Here is a 20,992-nt window from a genome sequence, read left to right on the forward strand (position 1 = left end):
CCCTGGCAACCACCGATCTTTTCATTGTCTCCATAGTTTTGCCTTTTCTAGAAAGCCATATAGTAGGAATCATACCATATCCTTTTCAGATTGGCTTTTTTCACTTAGTAATATGCATTTAAGGTTCGTCCATGTCTTTTCATGCTTGAAGGCTCATTTCTTTTTAGCACTGAATAATATTCCATTGTCTGGATGTACTGCTGTTTATTTATTCATTCATCTACTAAAGGATATCTTGGTGCTTCCAACTTTTGGCAATTATTAATAAAGCTGCTATAAACATTCGTGTGCAGGTTTTGTGTGGACATAAGTTTTCAACTCTTTCAGGTAAATACCAACAAACAAATAACCTTTTCAAAAATTCTGGGTCACCCATCAATATCATGAGAATTAAAATGAAAGCATCTAGCACACTGCCTAGCATACAGGAAAAGTTCAATAAATGCTAGCATATTTTTATTCTGCAACATTTTCTAATGTTACCAAATTATATACTGAGCCAGGCCAGTATACTTTGTAGTTAATGTTTACTCCATGTCCTCCTTTGCTATAAGGTGCCACTTCTTGCTTTTGTCAGTATATCTGTTGGGTTGGCCAAAAAGTTCGTAACATCTTACAGGAAAACCCGAATGAACTTTTTGGCCAACCCAATACTTTTAGAAGTACCTTCTCACCTGCTGCTTCACATTTCCTATGAATCTTTCAGCTCCCAGGACATCTTGACTGTGCTTATAAAATGTCTGAAAACAAGTTGCCCAAAGCCTACTTTAACTAAAAAAAATTACCAAATATACAATTATATTCTGACTCATTTTTAAAAATTCTTTCAAACTCTAGTCCTTTCTTTACACTGAATGATGACTCAACAGTCCAAAATGTTTTTTGTTGTGTGATTTCTACCTCCTTTTTCCTGATTCAATTCACCAGTTCTAGGGCTGGGGAGAGAAGATGAGTTTACCATGCAATTATTTGAGTTCTAGCTCACCATCCTCCCAATCCTTTATTAAACAATGGTTATCAGGCTCGTCAAAAAAAAAAAAAAGATAAAGTTACTTGAAACTTGGATGTCTTGAAATCTGCTTGTGCAGCATTTTTAGAAGATCACATACAAATGAGGGATGATTGTCTTCAAAAACAAACAACTATGTCTTTCTAAGACACTGATATTGTTAACTATGGGGTTTCCGCTCAGAGTTGCAACAGAGAAATTTGATTCCAAGTTACAGTGTCCCAGGCAGCTACTGCAGCCTCACATCACTACTGGCATATCCCAACAAACAAACAAAAACAAAGCAAAACTGCATGACCACCAATAAACAGATTCAAATACTAACAAGACACCTACATCAAAAGGCAATATTGGGACTTCCCTGGTGGCGCAGTGGATGGGACTCCGCGCTCCCAGTGCAGGGGGCCCGGGTTCGATCCCTGGTCAGGGAACTGGATCCCACACCCATGCTGCAACTAGGAGTTTGCATGCCGCAACTAAGGAGCCTGCTTGCAGCAACTAAGATCCGGTGCGACCAAATAAATAAATATTTTTTAAAAAGGCAATATTATATAATACAGCTTTTAAAAATTCACATTCATTATGTCATTTTACCCTGTGAGGCAACCCTGTAAGGTGGGGGGGTCCATTTAACACATGAAAAAAGACTAACACTTAAGAGTTTAAATTACTTGCACAGAACCGTACAGCTAATCACAAATGGCAGAATCCAAAACCAAGGACACAGTGATACTGAGAAAGAAATGATTTTGTAAGTCAGCCCTATCTGAATTTAAATCCTACAATTTACTGCTTGTAAGATTAGAATGGACGCTCCACGACTTTGCTTTGTTCACTGCTGTATCTCCAGTGTCTGGAACAGTGCAAGTATCAATAAATAGCAGGTATCATTAAATACATGGTAAACAACTATCAAAAAAAACACAGCTTCTTTGGATCTCTGTTTCCCCATCTGTAAATAGAAACCGTAAGTCCTTGTCTCATATCTGCTGATATAATGTATATACAAAGCATCTGGTAGTTATTTAAGAATTAACAGACCTGACTACCAGTTTAGTGTTTTCTTCACAAGACCAGCCATCCTCTCACTTTTCCCATAGGCTCCAAGGAAGCAGCAGAAAACAAATGGCAGCATGACTGGCAGGCAAGCTGGTGGTAATCAGGATGGGGCATGTAAAGAACTAAACTGGTGTGGTTCAGTCAAGTAGTCTGCTGTTCTCTTTACTTCATCTGCAATAGCAATGACAAAGGATATTCTAGAAGAATCTGTCTTCGGATTGCCAATTTCAAAACAGAAAGTCTTGGTGGGGAGGGAAGCACCTAATCTATACTTGTAAGGTGCAAAAAGAAAAGAGGGAGGGATATCTAAAGGTAAATGAGACAATAAGAATACTGAAGTGAGAAGATCCAGAGTACCCATACTGAAATAATTCAGCCTAAGAATGGGCCCATCCACTTCTCTGTAACATAGTACGTTCTTTCCAGTAAATCTAATCTAGTAATTCTAATGGATGAAGAAGTCTTTAGGACCACTGGTAAGTTCTGCCAACATAGATAGAAACAAAAGGTAGATGTTATTGACAAGTAGCACAAAAGTTAAAAGCAAAGGGAGACCGCTTGCTGCGGCTGGAGAGGGCCCTCACGCAGAAACGAAGACCCAACACAGACATAAATAAATAAATAAATAAATAAATAAATAATAAAAGATCACCAGAGATATTAGCTTCATTAAAAAAAAAATTAAAAAAAAAAAAGCAAAGGGAGATGGTACTGCAAATGGTACCATAAAGAATGTGAAAAGACAACTCACAGAATGGGAGCAAATATCTGCAAATCATATATCTGCTAAGGGACTTATACCCCAAATCACAAAAAACTCTTACAACTCGGTAATAAAAAGATAAATAACCCAATTTAAAGATGGGCGAAGGACCAGAGAAGACATTTCTCCAAAGAAGATACACAAATGATCAGTAAGTACATAAAATGATGCTCAATGTTATTAGTCACTAGGGAAATGCAAATCAAAACTACAATGAGATACCACTTCACATCCACTAGGATGGCAAAATAAAAAAGACGGACAATAATAAATTGTCCATACATATGGCTTGGTGAGGATGTGGACAAACTGGAACTCTCATACATTGCTAGAAGGAATGTAAAATGATGCAACTGCTTTGGAAAAGTTTGGAGATTCCTCAAGTGTTAAACATAGTTACCAAATGACTTAGCAATTCTACTTCTAGGTATATACCCAAGAGAACTGTAAACATATGTTCACACAAAAACTTGTACAGGAATGTTTGTAACAGCATTATTTATAATTGTCCAAAAGTGGAAGCTCAAACATCTATTAACTGACAAATGGATAAACAAAATGTGATAGATCCATACAGTAGAATTTGTTTCTCAAGAAAAAGAAATGAAATACTGATACATGCTACAACTCCGATGAACCTTGAAAACATTATAGTTAAGTGAAAGAAACCAAACACAGAAAGGTACATACTTTATGATTCCACATATATGAAATGTCCAGAATAGGCAAATCCACAGAGACAGAAAACAGATTAGCAGTTGTCAGGGGCTGAGGGGAGAGTGCAGTGGGGAGGGCCTGCTAACTGGTACAGGACTTATTGGGGTTATGAAAATATTCTGGAATTAGTGGAAATCATCACGTAACTAAAACCCACTGAACTGTACACTTTAAATGGGCGAATTTTACAGTGTGTCAATCATATCTCAATAAAGCACATTTAACTTAAAAAGCAGAGGGAGATGTATGTCCTGTGGAAGCAAATTCTTCTAACGTCACATTCTAACTTTCAAAGAGTGGAAAGTGGGAGTAGGAGCACAGACATCTCATACTGTGGATCCTATGGATCCCATGAAGATAGTAAGTGCCTGCTATTTCTCAGCCACTGGAAGAAATCCACTGAATTCTCTAAATAAGCCCTGTAAGGATAAGCCTCAAGCCACAGTCAGATACAAAGGCCACAGGAGCCTGCAGATAAAAGTCAACAGGGATACTGAGGAAACTCAACCTGGAGCTTCTCTCATCACTGAAGCTGGATTTGCCCTAGTTGACCCCCTGAGGACGCCAGAACCTTATCACTAGCATCATCACCTCAAAACTGAACTGAACCCCAAAGTTACACAAGCAGATGTGAAGCCAGAAGGGACACATGTTCCTTGGGGTCTAGATCACTTTCCAAATGAAAAACATCATGCCAAGTCCTCTCCTCGTATCAGTGTAATAGAATAAGAGTTTACAAGCATGACAGAGAACCAAAAAAATCAAAATGGAAAAAGATGGACTCTTTTTACTTGTCATTTATTGAATACTTGCTGTGTGCATGGAACATCACATACAGCCTCTCAGTCAATCTTCACAATAATTCTACTACATACACAAAGAAGAGATAAGTGATGTTAAATAACTTCCCCAAAAGTTACACAAGTAGTACGCAGATGGGAGAGGTACAATTCCAACCAAAGGAAATCTAGTCAAGTTTATATATTAAAGTTATTTGAACTGAAATTTAAGTTAAAAAGGTGGAAGGATAAAGGTGTATGCAGGAACTAGTATCGAAAGTTGCAGAAATCTCAAGTCAGGCTTGAAGCTTAATTATAATATAAAATAATAGAAAACCTAGCCAATAATAGAAGAAAAATACTAACTTCTATATAACCCTCTTGGGTCAACAGGAGCATTATTCCCCTAGTAAAATGCCACTATATTCTACTTATATAGCAATTCAAAAATGTGTACCCCACACACACACACTCATTTTAGTCTCACAATAACCTGAAAGGATGTCATTGTCCAACAAGGTCAGTCTGACTCCAAAGCCTAAACCCTTCACTATCACACAATTCTGCTTCCCATAAAACTAAAAAACTTTTCTCAAACTATAAACAAACATCAAAGATAAAGGTATTCTATTAAAACCAAGTGTTGAATGTGTATTTATTGAAGTTTTATTCATTATTCCTTAATTCTATCATTATTCTTCATACATATTTTTAAGTCCTTTTTACATTTACCACACATTTAAGAAAAAGCAAAAAATGAAACAAAAATATTTGCAACAAAGTAACAAAGAGTTTAATATGCCTAGTATTTAACAAAGACCTTTCATAAATCTACTGATGACAAAAAAGCCAAAAGAAAAATGAGCAAAGGACCTGAAAAGCAAATAAACACTGAGATATCATCAGATTTGGCAAAGATGAAAAGACTAAAATAACCAGTGTTAGTGTGAGCGTAGGGTACCCAGGCCTAGCCTCTATGGCACTCTGGACCTGGATGCTCCTGAATTACCTCATTCATACGTTTATTTTAATACCCGGCAAGTTGACATGTTTGTCTCTCCCTTCACTGAACTCTTTAAGGACATCTTAATCCTTGTTATATCCCTAGTAACTAGTGTCTAGCCTCTAAGTGACACTCATGAATCACCTAAGCAACATGTCTGTGAAAGGCAAAATCAGAGCAATCAGAAATATCTGGGTCTGAGATGAGAGCAAAGATGGCTAGACTCTGATAGTATTACTTCCTGAGGCCTCTGCATCTTACCATCTACCCAGCTGCTGAAGGCAAAAAAGTCAATGAGCCATCCAAGATTCCTCCTTTCCCGCACAAAGATTAAGAATGGCCAGTATGTATCATGAAAATTAAGCCTTAAAAAATTTTCAGAAAAGTACCAATTTCTTATACTTTACAATTTAAAAGCTTCATAAGCCGGAAGAAGTGTGTTTTCTTTTTTTCTTTTTGAGGTTCACATTGAATCCACTATAGGATTCTTTTTTTAAAATTAATTAATTAATTTTATTTTTGGCTGCGTTGGGTCTTCATTGCTGCACGCTTTCTCTAGTTGCAGCGAGCGGGGGCTATTCTTCGTTGCAGTGCGCAGGCTTCTCACTGCAGTGGCTTCCCTTGTTGTGGAGCACAGGCTCTAAGCGCATGGGCTTCAGTAGCTGTGGCACGAGGGCTCAGTAGTTGTGGCTCACCAGCTCTAGAGTGCAGGCTCAGTAGTTGTGGCGCACAGGCTTAGTTGCTCCGCGGCATGTTGGATCTTCCCGGACCAGGGATCCAACCCATTGTCCCCTGCATTGGTAGGAGGGTTCTTAATCTCTGTGCCACCAAGGAAGTCCCAAGAAGTATGTTTCTAATGAATAATCAATAAAATTGTGACTCTCAGATTTCCCACATCTACAATGTACCCTAGTTTACTACTGTCATTAAAGCTACAACTATCTGAAGCCCATTTTTAAGGTACAACCAAAAAAAGCTATACAAAAAACACTGAACAACTATATTTCTAGATGTAAGCAATATTTAACCTAATGTTAAAGGTTAACGTATCCCAATGATTTTTAAGTTAGAAAACACTTTTGGCATAAGTCAAATAAAACAATGACTATAAGGAGAAAAAAAATTGTCCTGGTCCCCAAACAGGCCCTATTATTCCTTTTGGTGATATAGATTGGTATGTTCTCGGTGGGATTACTGGTGACATATCAATCTTTCCTCTTGAAAATAAAGATTTTTTTTCCCCAAAAGTCATGAGACAAATGAAAAATCCTTCAATTTTTACCATTTGTTGCTTTTACAATTAAAAAAAGAACTTCAATTCTTCACCAAAATCAAATCCAAGCGAATTCAGATCTTAATATAAACACCTCCTGGCTTTTTAAGATTCATGCAGAGTAGCATTTAATAACTAAAATGGATTATACTAAAGACATTATTCTGAAATTGCATAAAAACTCATGATGATTCTCCAAAATAAGATAATAAAGAACATAATTATTGACATATAATTAAGAACATATATAGTGGGGCTTCCCTGTTGGCGCAGTGGTTGAGAATCTGCCTGCCAATGCAGGGGACACGCGTTCGAGCCCTGGTCTGGGAGGATCCCACATGCCGCGGAGCAACTAGGCCTGTGAGCCACAACTACTGAGCCTGCGCGTCTGGAGCCTGTGCTCCACAACAAGAGAGGCCGCGATAGTGAGAGGCCCGCGCACAGCAATGAAGAGTGGCCCCTGCTTGCCGCAACTAGAGAAAGCCCTTGCACAGAAACAAAGACCCAACACAGCCAAAAACAAAAAAAAACAAACAAAAAAACATATATAGTAAGTTTTGACTGCTAAAGTTTAAAATTCAAAAAGAGGGACTTCCCTGGTGGTCCAGTGGTTAAGAATCAGCCTTCCAATGCAGGGGACGTGGGTTCGATACCTGGTCTGGAAACTAAGATCCCACATGCTGCGGGGCAACTAGGCCTGTGTGCCACAACTACTGAGCCCGTGCACCGCAAAGAAGAGCCCATGCACCACAACGAAAGATCCCACATGCTGCAACTAAGACCCAATGCAGCCAAATAAATAAATAAATAAATAAATAAATAAATAAATATTTAAAAAATAAAATTCAAAAAGAAAAAAATTTTCATTCAGGTTAACAAAGGGGAAAAAGCATCCCAAAATAGTCACTGCCTCAAAAGTCAGGAGGCTATAAAAAGTTTTAATGCAAATAAGGATTACTGTAATAAATATCAGTGACTAGCCAATCATAAATGCTTAAGATTTCAGGAAAGCAATGATACTTTTTAATTTAGTGCCATAGATAAACTCAGTTTAACTTTGCAATACGAAAACCCCACTTTTTTCTTGAAGACCTGGGTAAAAGAGAAGAGAACTTAGTAGAGTATATAAAATTCAGTCTTCATCTTATCAAAGAACTACTAAAACCCAGCAAGAAATACAGGCATATTTAAACTAATAGGTAACGTAATGAAAACACAGTAGATATCTTTAAGATTTTTTACTCTTAAATAGAGGTGAAACTTCGATATAATAGAACATACAGTAAATAAAAAAGAGGAGGAAGGTGGTTTATAAAGTAATGGACTAATCTTCAAGATATGTTGAGTGAAAAAAGGTATAAACTACAGTATGTTACCTTTCGCGTTGAAAGGAGCAGGAGATTGTGTGTGTGTGTGTGCACGCGCGCATATGTACATGTTTTTGGTGGTCTATATAAAAATTAGCTTTGGAAAAATACATAAGAAACTGTTAACACAAGGGCTATCTTGGGGGAGGGTAACATGGTAGGTGGAAAATAGTAAAAGGTAAGCTTTTCCTCAGTTCATCCCTGTGTGTACTTTGAATTTGATCAATGTGAATGTATGTATAACAAAAGAAAAAATTAAAAGTACTTTACCTTGCACCATTGTTCCTAATGACTTCCACAGTTTCTTCAACAAAATATCGATCCTTGACATACGCAAAAATATCATCACAAATTTCATGTAAGCGTGAACGATGGGTAAGGTTGGTCAAGTATAAAACTGGAATAATTAGTGGTTCTGGAAAACTCTGAAGATTCTGTCTTGCTTTTTTTTCTGACTCAAGTGCTTCCTGATAGGTCAGTCCAGGTCTACCCGTCACAGCACAACTCCACACCAGACTGTTGCACAGAATGGTTCGTTCAAAAAAGTCACTGATGAAAAAACAAAAACAAAAATCCATTACCTATCATTTCACAAATTTTACATTAAAAGCTGATAAAGGATTGTTCCTTTATTGCAAAATTTTACATAGAATCATAGAACTCAAACAAAAGTTTAGTAACTGGTCAACTTACACATTAATATTACAAACATAAGAGAAAGTATATTTAAACTAGACATTTATATTTTGCAATTTACAGGTACATTCAGCCAAAATTGGACTTTGATTTCTATCAGTTTTGAAACTGAAGTGAAACAAAATAAACTCAACCTTTCTTTTTTCCTTCTAATTTTTAAGCTTTTTGTTCCAAAGCAGTCAAAACATTGTCAATTCAAGCACTTAACTATGAATTTTGAAAGGCTTTAACATAATAGTGAAAAACTGGGAAATCTAAGCATCAAACAATAAGAGAAAAGTTAAATAAATTACAGTACTTCATATAATGAAAAATCACAGTCATGAAACAGAAGGAGAGTTCCTAAATAATGTAAACAGGGAAAACAACTTTCCAGTCTGCTTCCCTCCTATATTTTTTCAAAGTAAAAGCTTATCCAAATAATATATATAATATGGTCCCACCTGTGTTAAAATTAAAAAAGAGAAAGGAAGAAAAAGAAAGGGTAGAAGGAAGGAAAGAAGGAAGGAAGGAAGGAAAGTAGAGAAAGATAACTTAAGGAAGCGTAAAATATTCCTGGAATGTTATACAAAAATCAAGGTAACAGCTACAGAGTGGGGATGGGACTTAGGGACCATTCTACCCAGTGCTTTTCTGCACTGTTGGGATTTCTTACTATAAGCACTAATTTCTTTTCAAAAACTCTATTCAGTTATTTTTAAAATGCGAGAGACCTACTATATGGAAAGATTTCTAAGGTATATTAAAGAGAAAAAAACTCAAACTCACTGAATGACATAATTCCATATGCATTAATTATAATAATAGCAAAAATGTGCAAATGTTCATATTTATACAAATACCATAAACAGATGTTCCCTATGGAGAAAGGGAGGGACTGGGAAGGAAGGAAGAGGAAAATTTGTTATTCTAAATATTTCCATATTGTTTGAATTTTTATAATGAGCATGTATTCATATTGTTTTTATAATAAAAATATTTTTTAAACAGAAAAGGTTAGACATATGCAAAAAGATTAACAGTAGTTGCCTCTAAGTGGTTAAGATATGGGTAAATATTTTGCCCGCCTCTATATTTCAGTCTACTTTTCAACAGTTATATGTAACCAACATAATTCACTATTCTCTAACTTTTTCTCCTTCCTGAAATACCCCTTTCTTTCTCATCATTCTAAAAATTATTAAAACTGTTACATGTTTATTTCCTTGTTAGTATATCTGTACAGGTTACCCCTGTAGTAGTCTGATCTCCAAAGAAGATTTGGAGTAATTCCATTAAGATAGTTTCATTTGCAAATTTGTCTGTAGATTCTACGAGAACAACAAAAAATGAAATCTATGGAAGTAAAGAGAAACTAATCATACCTTAACATAAATGAGATCTAAAGAGATAATATACATATGCCAACTTACATGACTAATTCAGTACAAGGGAAATCCTTTTGAAGTATGTACCCTTTAGTAATGGAGGTAATGGGTGTATATCATTAAAATACAAAGTAAAAAGTGATCATCTTTACAAAACAGAGGCAGATATCCTTCTGGAATTCAGAGGAAGGGAAGGAGGAGAGGCAGGCACAAAATATCAAGAAATGCTAGAACATCTTTGGGAGGAACTGGCATGAAGAGTTAGGATGAAAAGGAAAAGTGGAGTTGAAGGAAAAAAAATGCCAGAGAGAAAAAAAATGAATATAATCTGATTCTTATAATAAAATCTATGTCAGATAAATAGCTAAGTGAGAGGCAACAGACATACCCAATAGAGGGTTATCAACAGGGCAGAATAAAATGAATAAATGGATGGATCTTGAAAGAGGTCTTATTTAGTTTTTACTGCCTAAAACTGCAGTTCTCTTAGAAAGCTTTATAGAAGTTTTAAACTTTTTCCTTTAGAAACAAACACAGATTCCCAAGCCACATATATAACGTGTGTGAGATATTCTAATAATTTAAACTATTTATCTAGTACTACAGGTGACCTTTGAACTATGGGGGGAGGGGAGGATAGGGGTGCTGATCTCCACACAGTCAAAAATCTGTGTATAACTTTACCATCAGCCCTCCTTATCCATGGTCAACTGTAAGAAAAATATATTTCAAATCTAGATATGTTATACATTAACTAGTCTCTAAGCTAGTGCTATCAAAAGTAGAATGCTAGCTACACATATAATTTAAAATTTTCTAGTGGCCACATTTAAAAATTTTTAAAGAAATACTAATGAAATTAATATATTTTATATAACCCAATATATTCCAAAATAGTTCAATATGTAATCAATATTGAAATAGTTTACTTTTTTTTTTTTTGGTACCAAGTCTTCAAAATCCAGTATGTATTTTACATTTACTGCGCCTCTTAATTCTGACTAGTCACATTTCAAGTTCTTAATGACCAATGGCTCCTGCATTGGACAGCACAGCTCTAGCCATAGCAGGTGGGTATTTGATAGCCTGGGGTATTTGGTGCCATGGCAGGCGGACAGACTTTAGACTGAGCTGCAATAAACACTATTTAGATTTGTTACCATTGTTCAAAATACCAAGGAGAAGAATGGTACAAGTGCCACAAACCTCCACTAAACATGTGGATAGACAGTAACCAGCGACAGTACAGCTACCCTTCTTCACCCAGGTTCCCACAGCCTCCTGCAAAGTGTTTGTTCTGTTTGCTTCCTTTGTGTCTATCTACCCGACAAAGGTCTTACATTATATCCCTGCTGTGCACAAAGATCCACCCTCAGGAGGAGGGAGGTAGGACACACTACTACAGCGGCCATTTTTTTAAATTAATTTTTATTGGAATTTTCTTTCACAGTGGCCATTTTAAAGCCCAAGGCTACTTCTCCCTATTCATCATGGCACCATCTCTAACATTATATACCTTCACTTACTTCCACTTCTATATTCTGCTCTTCACCCATTCATCATACACATTCAAATGTGTAGGATTTTGTTAATAATGCTGAACTCTAGGGGATAGGTTACAGTGCCTCTTCAATTTCAATATTATAAGAATATAAATAATGAAAATTTTACAAGAAGCACATTTTTATTATTGTGAGTAAAATTTTATAAAATACAAAGTACTATTTTACATCAGTTTAGACTAATACAGGTTATTATGTCTCCAATTTATTGCTACATTCCTTCAACAATCCTCTTTACTAGAGATGGGCGTACCACTGGCCCGGAGGTCAAATCCAGACTTCCACCTGTTTTTCGAGTTTTATTGGAACACAGCCACACCCACATCTTTAGGTATTGCCTATGACTGCCTCCTCACTACATCTGTAGAGTTGGGTCGGTGCAACACACGTCTAATGGCCTGAAAAGCCTAAAATATTGACAATCTGGCCCTTTAAGAAAAAGTTTGATGACCTCTGCCCTTTGCCATTATTTCTTAAGGAAAAATTGCTTCTGAGTTACCAGGTCAAGTACTGGTAAGAACACACTTCTAAAATAAAGTCAACAAATTAAGGAACAAAGGGCAACATACTGTTAACTTGCTGGGTATTTGGAAAACTAAAAACCTAAGAGAATAAGATTAAGAATGAAGCGACATAAAAACCAGAAACCAAATACAATTCAGAAAAGATAAATGCAAAGCATACTCTATTTACTTAATGGCCCAAAATGTATTAACTAGACATAAAACAAGGTAAGAAAGATACAGCCCAATACTTCAGAAAAGATCTAAGGGACATAAGCAAACTCCTCTGTCTACAAAATAATTAGTAACTGAGAAATGCAGCCATAGGTTAAAAACTAACACAATTCCTGACTAAAACAGCATATGGTATGCAAGAGAAGGAAAGTATGGTTTATAAGCTTAGAAAAGTAGTAATTGCTAAAAGACAGCATGGGTTGTTCTAACAATTTCCTTCACTGAAGGGGTTACAAGAGCAGGAGATTAGGTGATCATGGGCATGGCAGACTATACATGCCTTATAGGGAGAAATAACTACTAGATGAAAATTACATTTATTACATTTATTCATAAATGGTGAGGGGGAAAGTTTAATTATAAAGCTTAGTTTAAAAAAACACTTTACTATTACTTTGCACTTTACTTAGTGCTGCCTCAGACAAACTTAGATAGTGACATACAAGGCAGGCTCCTAAAATCTGCAGATGACATTAAGGTGAGGAATAGCAATACAGATTTTTAAAATCTAGACACTGAAGCCTTAAGTAGAAATCAACAAAGGTGAAACATAGCTCCATCTTTCAGGACCCAACTCAGATGTTATCTCCTATCTGAGGGCTTCCTCAATTCCCCAGCAGTTATCAGTTCCATTTTCTATGTTTCCATTACACTGGCTCTTCAGCACATATGTGATTTATGCCACTGTGTTATAGACATACATTCACTTCTCACTAGAGGGGGACAAATTATCTCAGCATCTCCAAAGACTTTCCAAAGTACAGTGTCAAGAATAAGCAAATATATTCTCATTGGCAGTCCACATTTACTTTTATGTGTATCTAAAAAGAGAAAGTACACATGTGAATGGGAAGAAGAAAGGAAAGTATCTGAAACTCAGCTTTGTCACTTGTACAATATGACTTGGGTAATTTATACAAACTTCACTGAACCTGATTCCCCTTCTGTAAAATGGGGACAATGTGTTCCATAAACAGTTAATATGAAAATTAAATAATACAGTATGCTCAACATACTATATGTGCACTCAATAAACATATCAATTCTTACTGTTTAGGTACCCTATTCGCAGAGAGATCCTACAAGAATACACAGAAGAATAACCTGTATGGTAGAGCAACAATGTCAGAAGAACACATATAAGACCTGAGAATCTTTGAAGAGAAAGTTTGGCATTGGGAAGGAGGGTAGGAAAAGGAATTAACTGTAGATGGATTATCAGTGAACATCCAAAATCCAATCTGGATGACCCAAGTATAAAATCTTATCAGGTGCATAGTGGTAGGCTATTTGCAAAGAGGGTTGAAGGTGTGCAGGCGCCTTAGAAATGACTTTCATACTCTTCTCACAAGAGGTAGAGTCTATTTCACCACCCCTTGAATCTGGGCTGGACCTGAGACTGGCTTTGACCAACAAAATACAGAAATGACATTGACAGATGTCTACTCTCACCCTCCTGGAACCCTGAGACCAAGGTCTCAGGAAGAAGAAGCCCAAGTTAGCTTTCTGAGGATGAAAGACCACATGGTGAGAAATGCCATCCCAGTATATTAAATTATCACATAGTACACTTCAAATATCTTACAATATTTGTACCTGAATGAAGCTGGAAAACACACACACACAAAGAAAAGCCATCCCAGCTGAGGTCCCTGACATATGACTGAGGCCACCTCTTACTCCATCTAGCCTCAGCCAAGCCTGACTTCATCTGACTTCACCTAAATGAAAGAGCACAGAGAGACGAGCAGAAACCACAATGGCTACCCAAAGAATAGTGGCCAAACAAAATGGATGGCTGTCTGAGCCACTAAGTTTTAGAGTGGCGTGTTATAAATAACTGATAGATATATTCCGTCTGCAGAAAAGAAACATGGTAGCCTGCTAAGCAGATAAAAGGTTAAAACGCAAAAAAAAAAAAAAAAGTATTTAGGAATCTCTGTTATACCATCCACAGAAAAAGGACTCATAGACCCAAATACCTGGGCCATGTGGCAGACTTATTCCTAAAGAGGAGCTGAACATCTAATTTGAAGACGCTAGCTATTAAGATTATCCTACTCTCCTTGAAAACCCTATTCTCATGAAAGGGCCTTCTGATAATAACTAGATTTCATACATAGCTGATTATCAGTTTGGGGACTGGTCTATGTGAAGGGCATTTTTCCCTACTATAAATTAATGGCATTCTGGTTTTTACATATAGTATCTAGAATTTAATCACTTGGGAGTGTAGTAAAAAAAGTCAAATGTCTGAGCAGACTGTAGATAATGGTACCTACACAAAGATCTAGGCAGCCAGCTTGAATTCCAAGCAATGCCCCTATGTTTTTGGTGCATACTTATGCAAACTTTAACAAATATTAGGAAGAATTCTCTATGATAAACACTACATGATGGTAAATATGAACACAAACTCTAGAGTCTGAGGTATGTGAGTGAGAACTCTAGTGTCACCAATTGCTAGATAGGTAGTTTTTGAACTGATCTTGGACTTACTCTTCCTTCCTCAATCCCAACCTCCTCATCTGTAAAAAGAGGACAGTTGAAAGGACTGAATTAACAAGTGAGGAGCTGATGAACAATGAAAACAGGATGCTTTATAAATTAGTCAAACACTTTTCACTGGACAGCCAGGTTGAAACATAAGCTGGTCTGTCAGTGATGTTGTGGAAGAGACTCCTACATTGTATATGAAAAGTGTGATTCACTCACAGATGGGAAATACATTCCAATTCCAAGAGTCTAAATGCCTAAAAAAAGAAGTCATTTTATTAAGGAGATTAAAGTCACTAGGTAATACAAACCATTTTCCTAGCCCACAAAGCTAGAATTTCTGGTATTCAGACTTGACTGCTCCTTATTTGAACAATCCACAGACAAAAAAAAAAAAAAAAATTTTTTTAAACAAAATTGTTGTCTGCTAACTAAATTACAGAATAAATTTTTATTTCTTTTAAAAGATTAAACTATGCACTGTATTCTGTTCTCTTTATCTACAAGCTTCGTTTTTCTCATATTTTTCCCCCTAGGTTCCATATATAAGTGAGATCATACGGTATTTGCTTTTCTCCGTCCAACATTTCACTTAGCAAATGCCCTTGAGGTCCATAGGTATTGTTGTAAATGGCAAGATTTCATTCTTTTTTAAGACTGAATAATATTCCATTGTGTATATGTACCACATCTTCTTCACCCATTTATCCATCAATGGACACTTAGGTTGTTTCCACATCTTGGCTATTATAAATAATGCTGCAATGAACATGGGGGTGCATATATCTTTTCGAATTAGTGTTTTCATTTTCTTTGGATAAATACCCAGAAATGGAATTGCTGGATCAATATGGCAGTTCTGTTTGTAATTTTTTGAGGAACCCCCGTACTATTTCCCATAATGGCTGCACCAATTTATATTCTTATCAATAGCGCATGAGGGTTTGTTTTTCTCCACATCCTCCCCAATACTTGTTATTTCTAGTCTTTTTGATAACAGCCATTCTAACATGTGTGAAGTGATATCTCATTATGGCTTTGATTTGCCTTTCCTTGATGATTAATGATGTAGAGCACCTGTTGGCTCTCTGAATATCTTCTCTGGAAAAATATCTGTTCAGATCTTCTGTCCATTTTTAAATCAAGTTGTTTTGTTTTTTTTTGCTATTGAGTTATATGATCTCTTTATATATTTTGAATATTAGTCCCTTGTCAGATATAAGATTTACAAATATTTTCTTCCATTTCGTAGGCTGCCTTTTCATTTTGTTAATGGTTTCCTTTGCTGTGAAGAAACTTTTTAGTTTGACGTAGTCCCACCCACTAGTTTATTTTTGTTTTTATTGCTTTTGGTGTCGAATTAAAAAAAAAAATCATTGCCAAGACGTATATCAAGGAGCTTACCACCTATGTTTTCTTCTAGGAGTTTTATGGTTTCAGGTCTTATGTTCAAGTCTTTAATCCATTTGGAGTTAATTTTTGTGTATGGTGTAAGACAGTGGCCCAGTTTCATTCTTTTGCACTTTATGCATTCACCTACAGTTAATGTGCTATTTTTAATAAGTCTTCTTTATTTATGGAAAGCAGGTCAAACAAGAGCTAGCAATTAGTTAAAGAGCATATAGTTAAAAAAAAAACAAACAAAATAAAGGAGTTTGAACTGTATAATCACCAAGTAACCATCTTTGTCATAGTCCCTGTCTCAAAGAACTCAGGGTCTAGGAAAAGAGAAAATGTGATGCAACAAATACATTGTATTACCGTGCAATAACTGCAGATGTTACACTAGATAAAATGGAGGGTGACCGTTGCTGCTAGAAGGACAAAGGAGGAAGTGTTAGGCTATAATATCAGGTAAGACACACAAAACACTATTTAGCAATTAAAAGGTCACTGGCAACCTGTACTAACCAGAGTTAGAGGCAGTTACTTCGCATTATGCTGGGAAATGAAAAAGGTGCGGAGGTGTAGTAAAACTCTTTGAGACTGATTAGAGAAAGTTATATTCAAGAAATCAAAAACATGAGCAAATAGGTGAGCATAGTGATCTTCAGACAAATACAAAAGAAAAATATTCAAAATAATGTACTTAAAGGATAATCTTCAAACAAATTCACATAAACCAATTTGTGATTTAACGAATTAGTGAAAACAGATGTTTCCTTCATAGTTTCTCCAGACTTGTGGCAAGGGTCAGATTACCATAATCTGCAGACCACCATATACCATCCACCATGAATGCATTTTTAGAAAGATCTCTTTGTAATCATCTAAGAGAAAGTAATCCAAATTTTAACACAATTAAATGGCAGTCTTCTTCCAGTTTTATGCCAATTCCAAGTCATAAACGTTAATAGCTAAGAACATCAGTAGTTCTGCTTTGGTCAGGGTAAATGATTAAATATCTTTGCTCCCAAACCAATCACCTCTCCTAAACTGCTTGTAATTTCCAAAAACCCAAACGCTTCAGCACAGAGCAAAGAGAAAACAAAACATTTTAATTTTAATGCCATAAGACTACAAAGGACAAAATTAAAACATTTAAATTTTAATGTCATAAGACTACAGGGGACACAGTTCCTTAACATTAATGGAAGGTAGGTTTGGAATACCAAAAATCTCTTCCTTTATCATCAAGAACCTAAGTATCTGAAAAGTGTTCAAATTCAAAGAGGCTAGGGGCCATATTTATGCTCCCTTCTAAAGTGAGAGGAGTGTCTCAAAAAGATAAGACTGCTTACATAAAAGTTTAAATTTAAGCCCATTTCCTATCTTGTTGGCACTTTTAAATACAACTTCTTGAAAAAATTCAGAATTACCAAGGATTTTAACCTAAATCGTCTTTAAAAATAAGACATCATCCTTGTCAAGTTACTTAATCCAAATTCACTTAGGTAGTTATAAGACTGAACTCTATTTGAGTAACAAAACAAGTCTGTACAGGAGCAGAGTAAGATGTGCACTCCTATTTAAAAGTACTGTCTGCTGAAAAACTTCTCTAGATATGACATGTTTACGTGTAACTCCTTCTGTGGAGCCGAAGAAAAAAGAAGGCTTGCTTAAAATAAAAGCTCAAAGGAACTGTCCTTTCTAACTTCACTAGTCATTTCTCAGACAGGTGCAGAGTTTGCTTAACGCCCTCCCTCCAGCAAGCCCCCACTCAGAAAAGGTGCCTCCTACACCCAATTTATTTGGTTGCTATAACACTTGGTTTCTAAGCCACAAAGGGACTCCTTCTGAGTGGAGAGGATAAAGCATAAGAAAAAGGGAGGATCAGGCTGTTTCAGCGATTGATCAATTCAGGTTCTCACTTGGAGATCCTGTTTAAACACAGAGCTCTAAAACGCCCCGTTATTTGGTGTCACGGGACAAGGGGATCTCTCGGGATAAACCAGGCAAGGGACTAAAAATTGAGGGGTTGAAACTACACAGGCAGCAGCTCCGGATTCTTGTCAAAACAAAAGCGAGTGGCACATGTCAGGCGGCCCCAAGCGCAGGGGGATAAAGAGGAGGCTGGCTGGGGTTGGAGTTGAACTTGTCTTAGCCCCCTCCCCCAACTCCCACCGCCGCGCTCCGGGCTACGCAAAAGTGAAAACGAGGGGGCGCCCAGGGCCCTGCTCTCTCCCCCTCCTTTTCCCCCGCCCAGTCCCGACTTCTTCCTCACCCGGTCTCCCGGGGGCGGAGACGCCGAGTTCCCCGGGGCCAGGAGTTAGTCACCGAAAAGAGGCGGTGACAGAGCGCACGGCTCGCTTCGCACACTCCGAGGCCTAGCCGCACCGGACCAGAGGCGGCCGGCGGAGGCTCTAGCGTCCCGGGCTTGCCGGGGAGCCCCCTCCCCGGAGTCTCAACTCCGCTCCCACCCCACCCCCGCCCCTACCCCGGGCAGCTCCAACGTCAGGCTCCACTCCCGACCGAGGAAACGACGCCCAGCCCGGTCGTTTCCTGCCCCCGGGGGCAGGGATTCCCTCCCCGGACCGGGGGACCGCGACTCCATGCCGCTGACCCGAGCGGGGATCCCCTCGGCCGCCGGGCGGGGATCCCGGAACTGGCCCCGGAGCGCGCGTGTGGCCGCGGCGGGGAGGGGCGAGGCGGGGAGTTTCCGCCGCTCGGCGGCCGGGCGGCTGCCGCGACTAGAAGCTGTCCCCGCGGCCGGCCAGGGACCCCAGCCTCCACTGCCCCGGCCGGCTCTCCCCACGCACGCCTCGGCCGATCAGGCCTCCCGGGGGCCCCGCGCAGTCACCGTGTCGGACGCGGGAGCCAGAGAAACGCGGGCCCGCGGCCACCCGTCACTTTCCAGTCGCCCCGCCAGAAACCCGGGGCTTGGAAAAGGAGAGAGACAAAAGGACGCTGGGGAGGGAGTCCCCACACTCCCTCGCACCCCCCGCGCCCGGCCCGGCCCTTACTCGTAGTGGCGGAAGATCTCGTTGGTGACTTTACAGTAGAAAACTTCCTCGTCGGGCCGCAAGTCCGCGGGCGGCTTCTGTCTCACAAACGGCTTTCGGTGTAGCAGCGGCATCTCGTCTCCGCCCGCGGGCTCACCCGGACCCTCGGCCGCCCGCACCGGCCCCGCTTCCCTATCAAAATTGGAGGGAAAGAAAAACCGGTAAGGTGGGGAGCGCTCGGCGGCGGCGGCGTGGGCCGGTCCGCGCGCCGGGGGAAGCTCGACTGCCTTTTGTGTGATTGACGCGCCACGGCTGCCACCCGAGCCGAGGTCGCTCCTGTCGCGGTCGGGGTATTGAGCCAGCGGAGCCGCCCCACCTCCGCACGCCCGGCTGCCGGCTCACAATGGGACCGAACGCCCCGCCGCGCGCAGGCGGTGCGTGAGCGGCAGCGGCCCCCTCCCCCAGCGCCCGCTCCCTGCCCGCCGCCGCAGCGGCCGCGGGGCTCACAACGTGCTCGGCGCGCAGCCGGCCGGCCCGACGCCGCGAGGGAGCTCGCTGCGGGCGGACCCCGGCGCCGCTCCGCTTTGTTCCCCCGCTCGCCTACACTTCTCTGCCGGCGCCGGCTGGCTCCCGAGCGACCACACCAAGCCCCTCACCTGCGAGCACGCCGGCTGCCACTTCTCCACCTTCTCAACTACAAAGGCGGCGAGGGGAGGCTCTGTCCCCCCGGGGGGTCGCTTCTCGCCGGCCCCGCCGCGCCGCCGGCCGCCGCTTCTCCAGCTGCCACGGCCTGGCTCCTCGCGGGGGATCGCGTCCCACCGCCACTTCCCCGCCTCTCGGAGCTCCTGGGAAGTTTCTGATCTACTTTCGGCTCAGAAGGAGGAAGAGCTGTTGGGAGGAGCTTTTCACTTCTCGCTTCTACCTTTTTATTGGCTACTCGATGACTTTTACAGCCTGTCACTGATACAGGAAGAGACGGCGGAGAGCCTGGGAGAGCTACATTATTAATTAATGAAGCAACCCCTTGTGAAGAATCAGAAGCATCCTCCATGTTTGCGATTATCAGCCCAAAGATCTGGGAAGAGCGCTGGGGTTTCAGACAAATAGCTAACAAAGTAAAGCCTTCCTCTTCAAGTCTGACACCAGCGCTTGGTTCCACAATGGGAAAAGGATTCCAATTAAGATTTAACTTGCATTTTAAGGATGGGAAGAGAGATGAGGAATAAGAAGTGAACAGTATTTTAAAATTTTCTTCTTCAGAATTAGAATTCACCTGTCTAAAAAAATACTTTGCTTGTGTAAACATTCGTCTTGAAAATACCTTTCTTGACACCGTGCTCTTTAATACTTAGGACAATTCAAAGTCTTAGCAGAGGAAAAGACCAAGAAAGTATACGTCAGAAAATGTCATCATGCCTATAGGACCCGCTCATATTTAAAACTAAAAACCACACCTTTAAAAAGTAATATTTGGAATACGCCGCTGAATATATTATGCAAGGGATCAGTATTTAATTCAATCACTCAGAATTTTAAAGATTATGAATTTACTAGTGAAATCTCCCCTAAAACAACTGTCCCATATCTATGATTTCCATTTGTGGAACTAATTTTAATGTATATAATACATGTGACTTTTGAAGTAAAAAATTTTCGAAACTACAAATAACTCCAAATATTTGCCAGCTTTGTATTAAATGGTCATTTTTGCTACTGCCCTTGACATTTGCTTATTTGCAGATTAACCTGTAAGAATGGGTCTAAAAGACAATAAGTTTGAAG

The 20,992-nt window shown here is 39.3% G+C and overlaps 1 protein-coding gene across 3 annotated transcripts in view; it reads right to left on the reverse strand.

Moving 5' to 3' along the window:
* The window catches only part of BAZ1A (bromodomain adjacent to zinc finger domain 1A), a 97,249-nt gene extending 77,179 nt beyond the window's left edge, over nt 1-20,070 (reverse strand). For 2 of the 3 annotated variants that reach the window (XM_061180776.1, XM_061180777.1), the window contains exons 1-3: nt 19,867-20,070; nt 19,232-19,402; nt 8,241-8,519 (exon numbers count right to left, since the gene is read on the reverse strand). In XM_061180776.1, coding sequence (XP_061036759.1) covers nt 8,241-8,519; nt 19,232-19,344 — 392 coding nt within the window. In that variant the 5' untranslated portion in view covers nt 19,345-19,402; nt 19,867-20,070. Of the gene's footprint in view, nt 1-8,240; nt 8,520-19,231; nt 19,403-19,866 lie in introns of those variants that run through there. The other variant, XM_061180775.1, reaches the window with a different exon arrangement.
* Nucleotides 20,071-20,992: the final 922 nt, after the last annotated feature.

This window comes from Eubalaena glacialis, chromosome 2 (assembly GCF_028564815.1).
Source record: "Eubalaena glacialis isolate mEubGla1 chromosome 2, mEubGla1.1.hap2.+ XY, whole genome shotgun sequence".
Lineage (NCBI taxonomy): Eukaryota > Metazoa > Chordata > Mammalia > Artiodactyla > Balaenidae > Eubalaena > Eubalaena glacialis.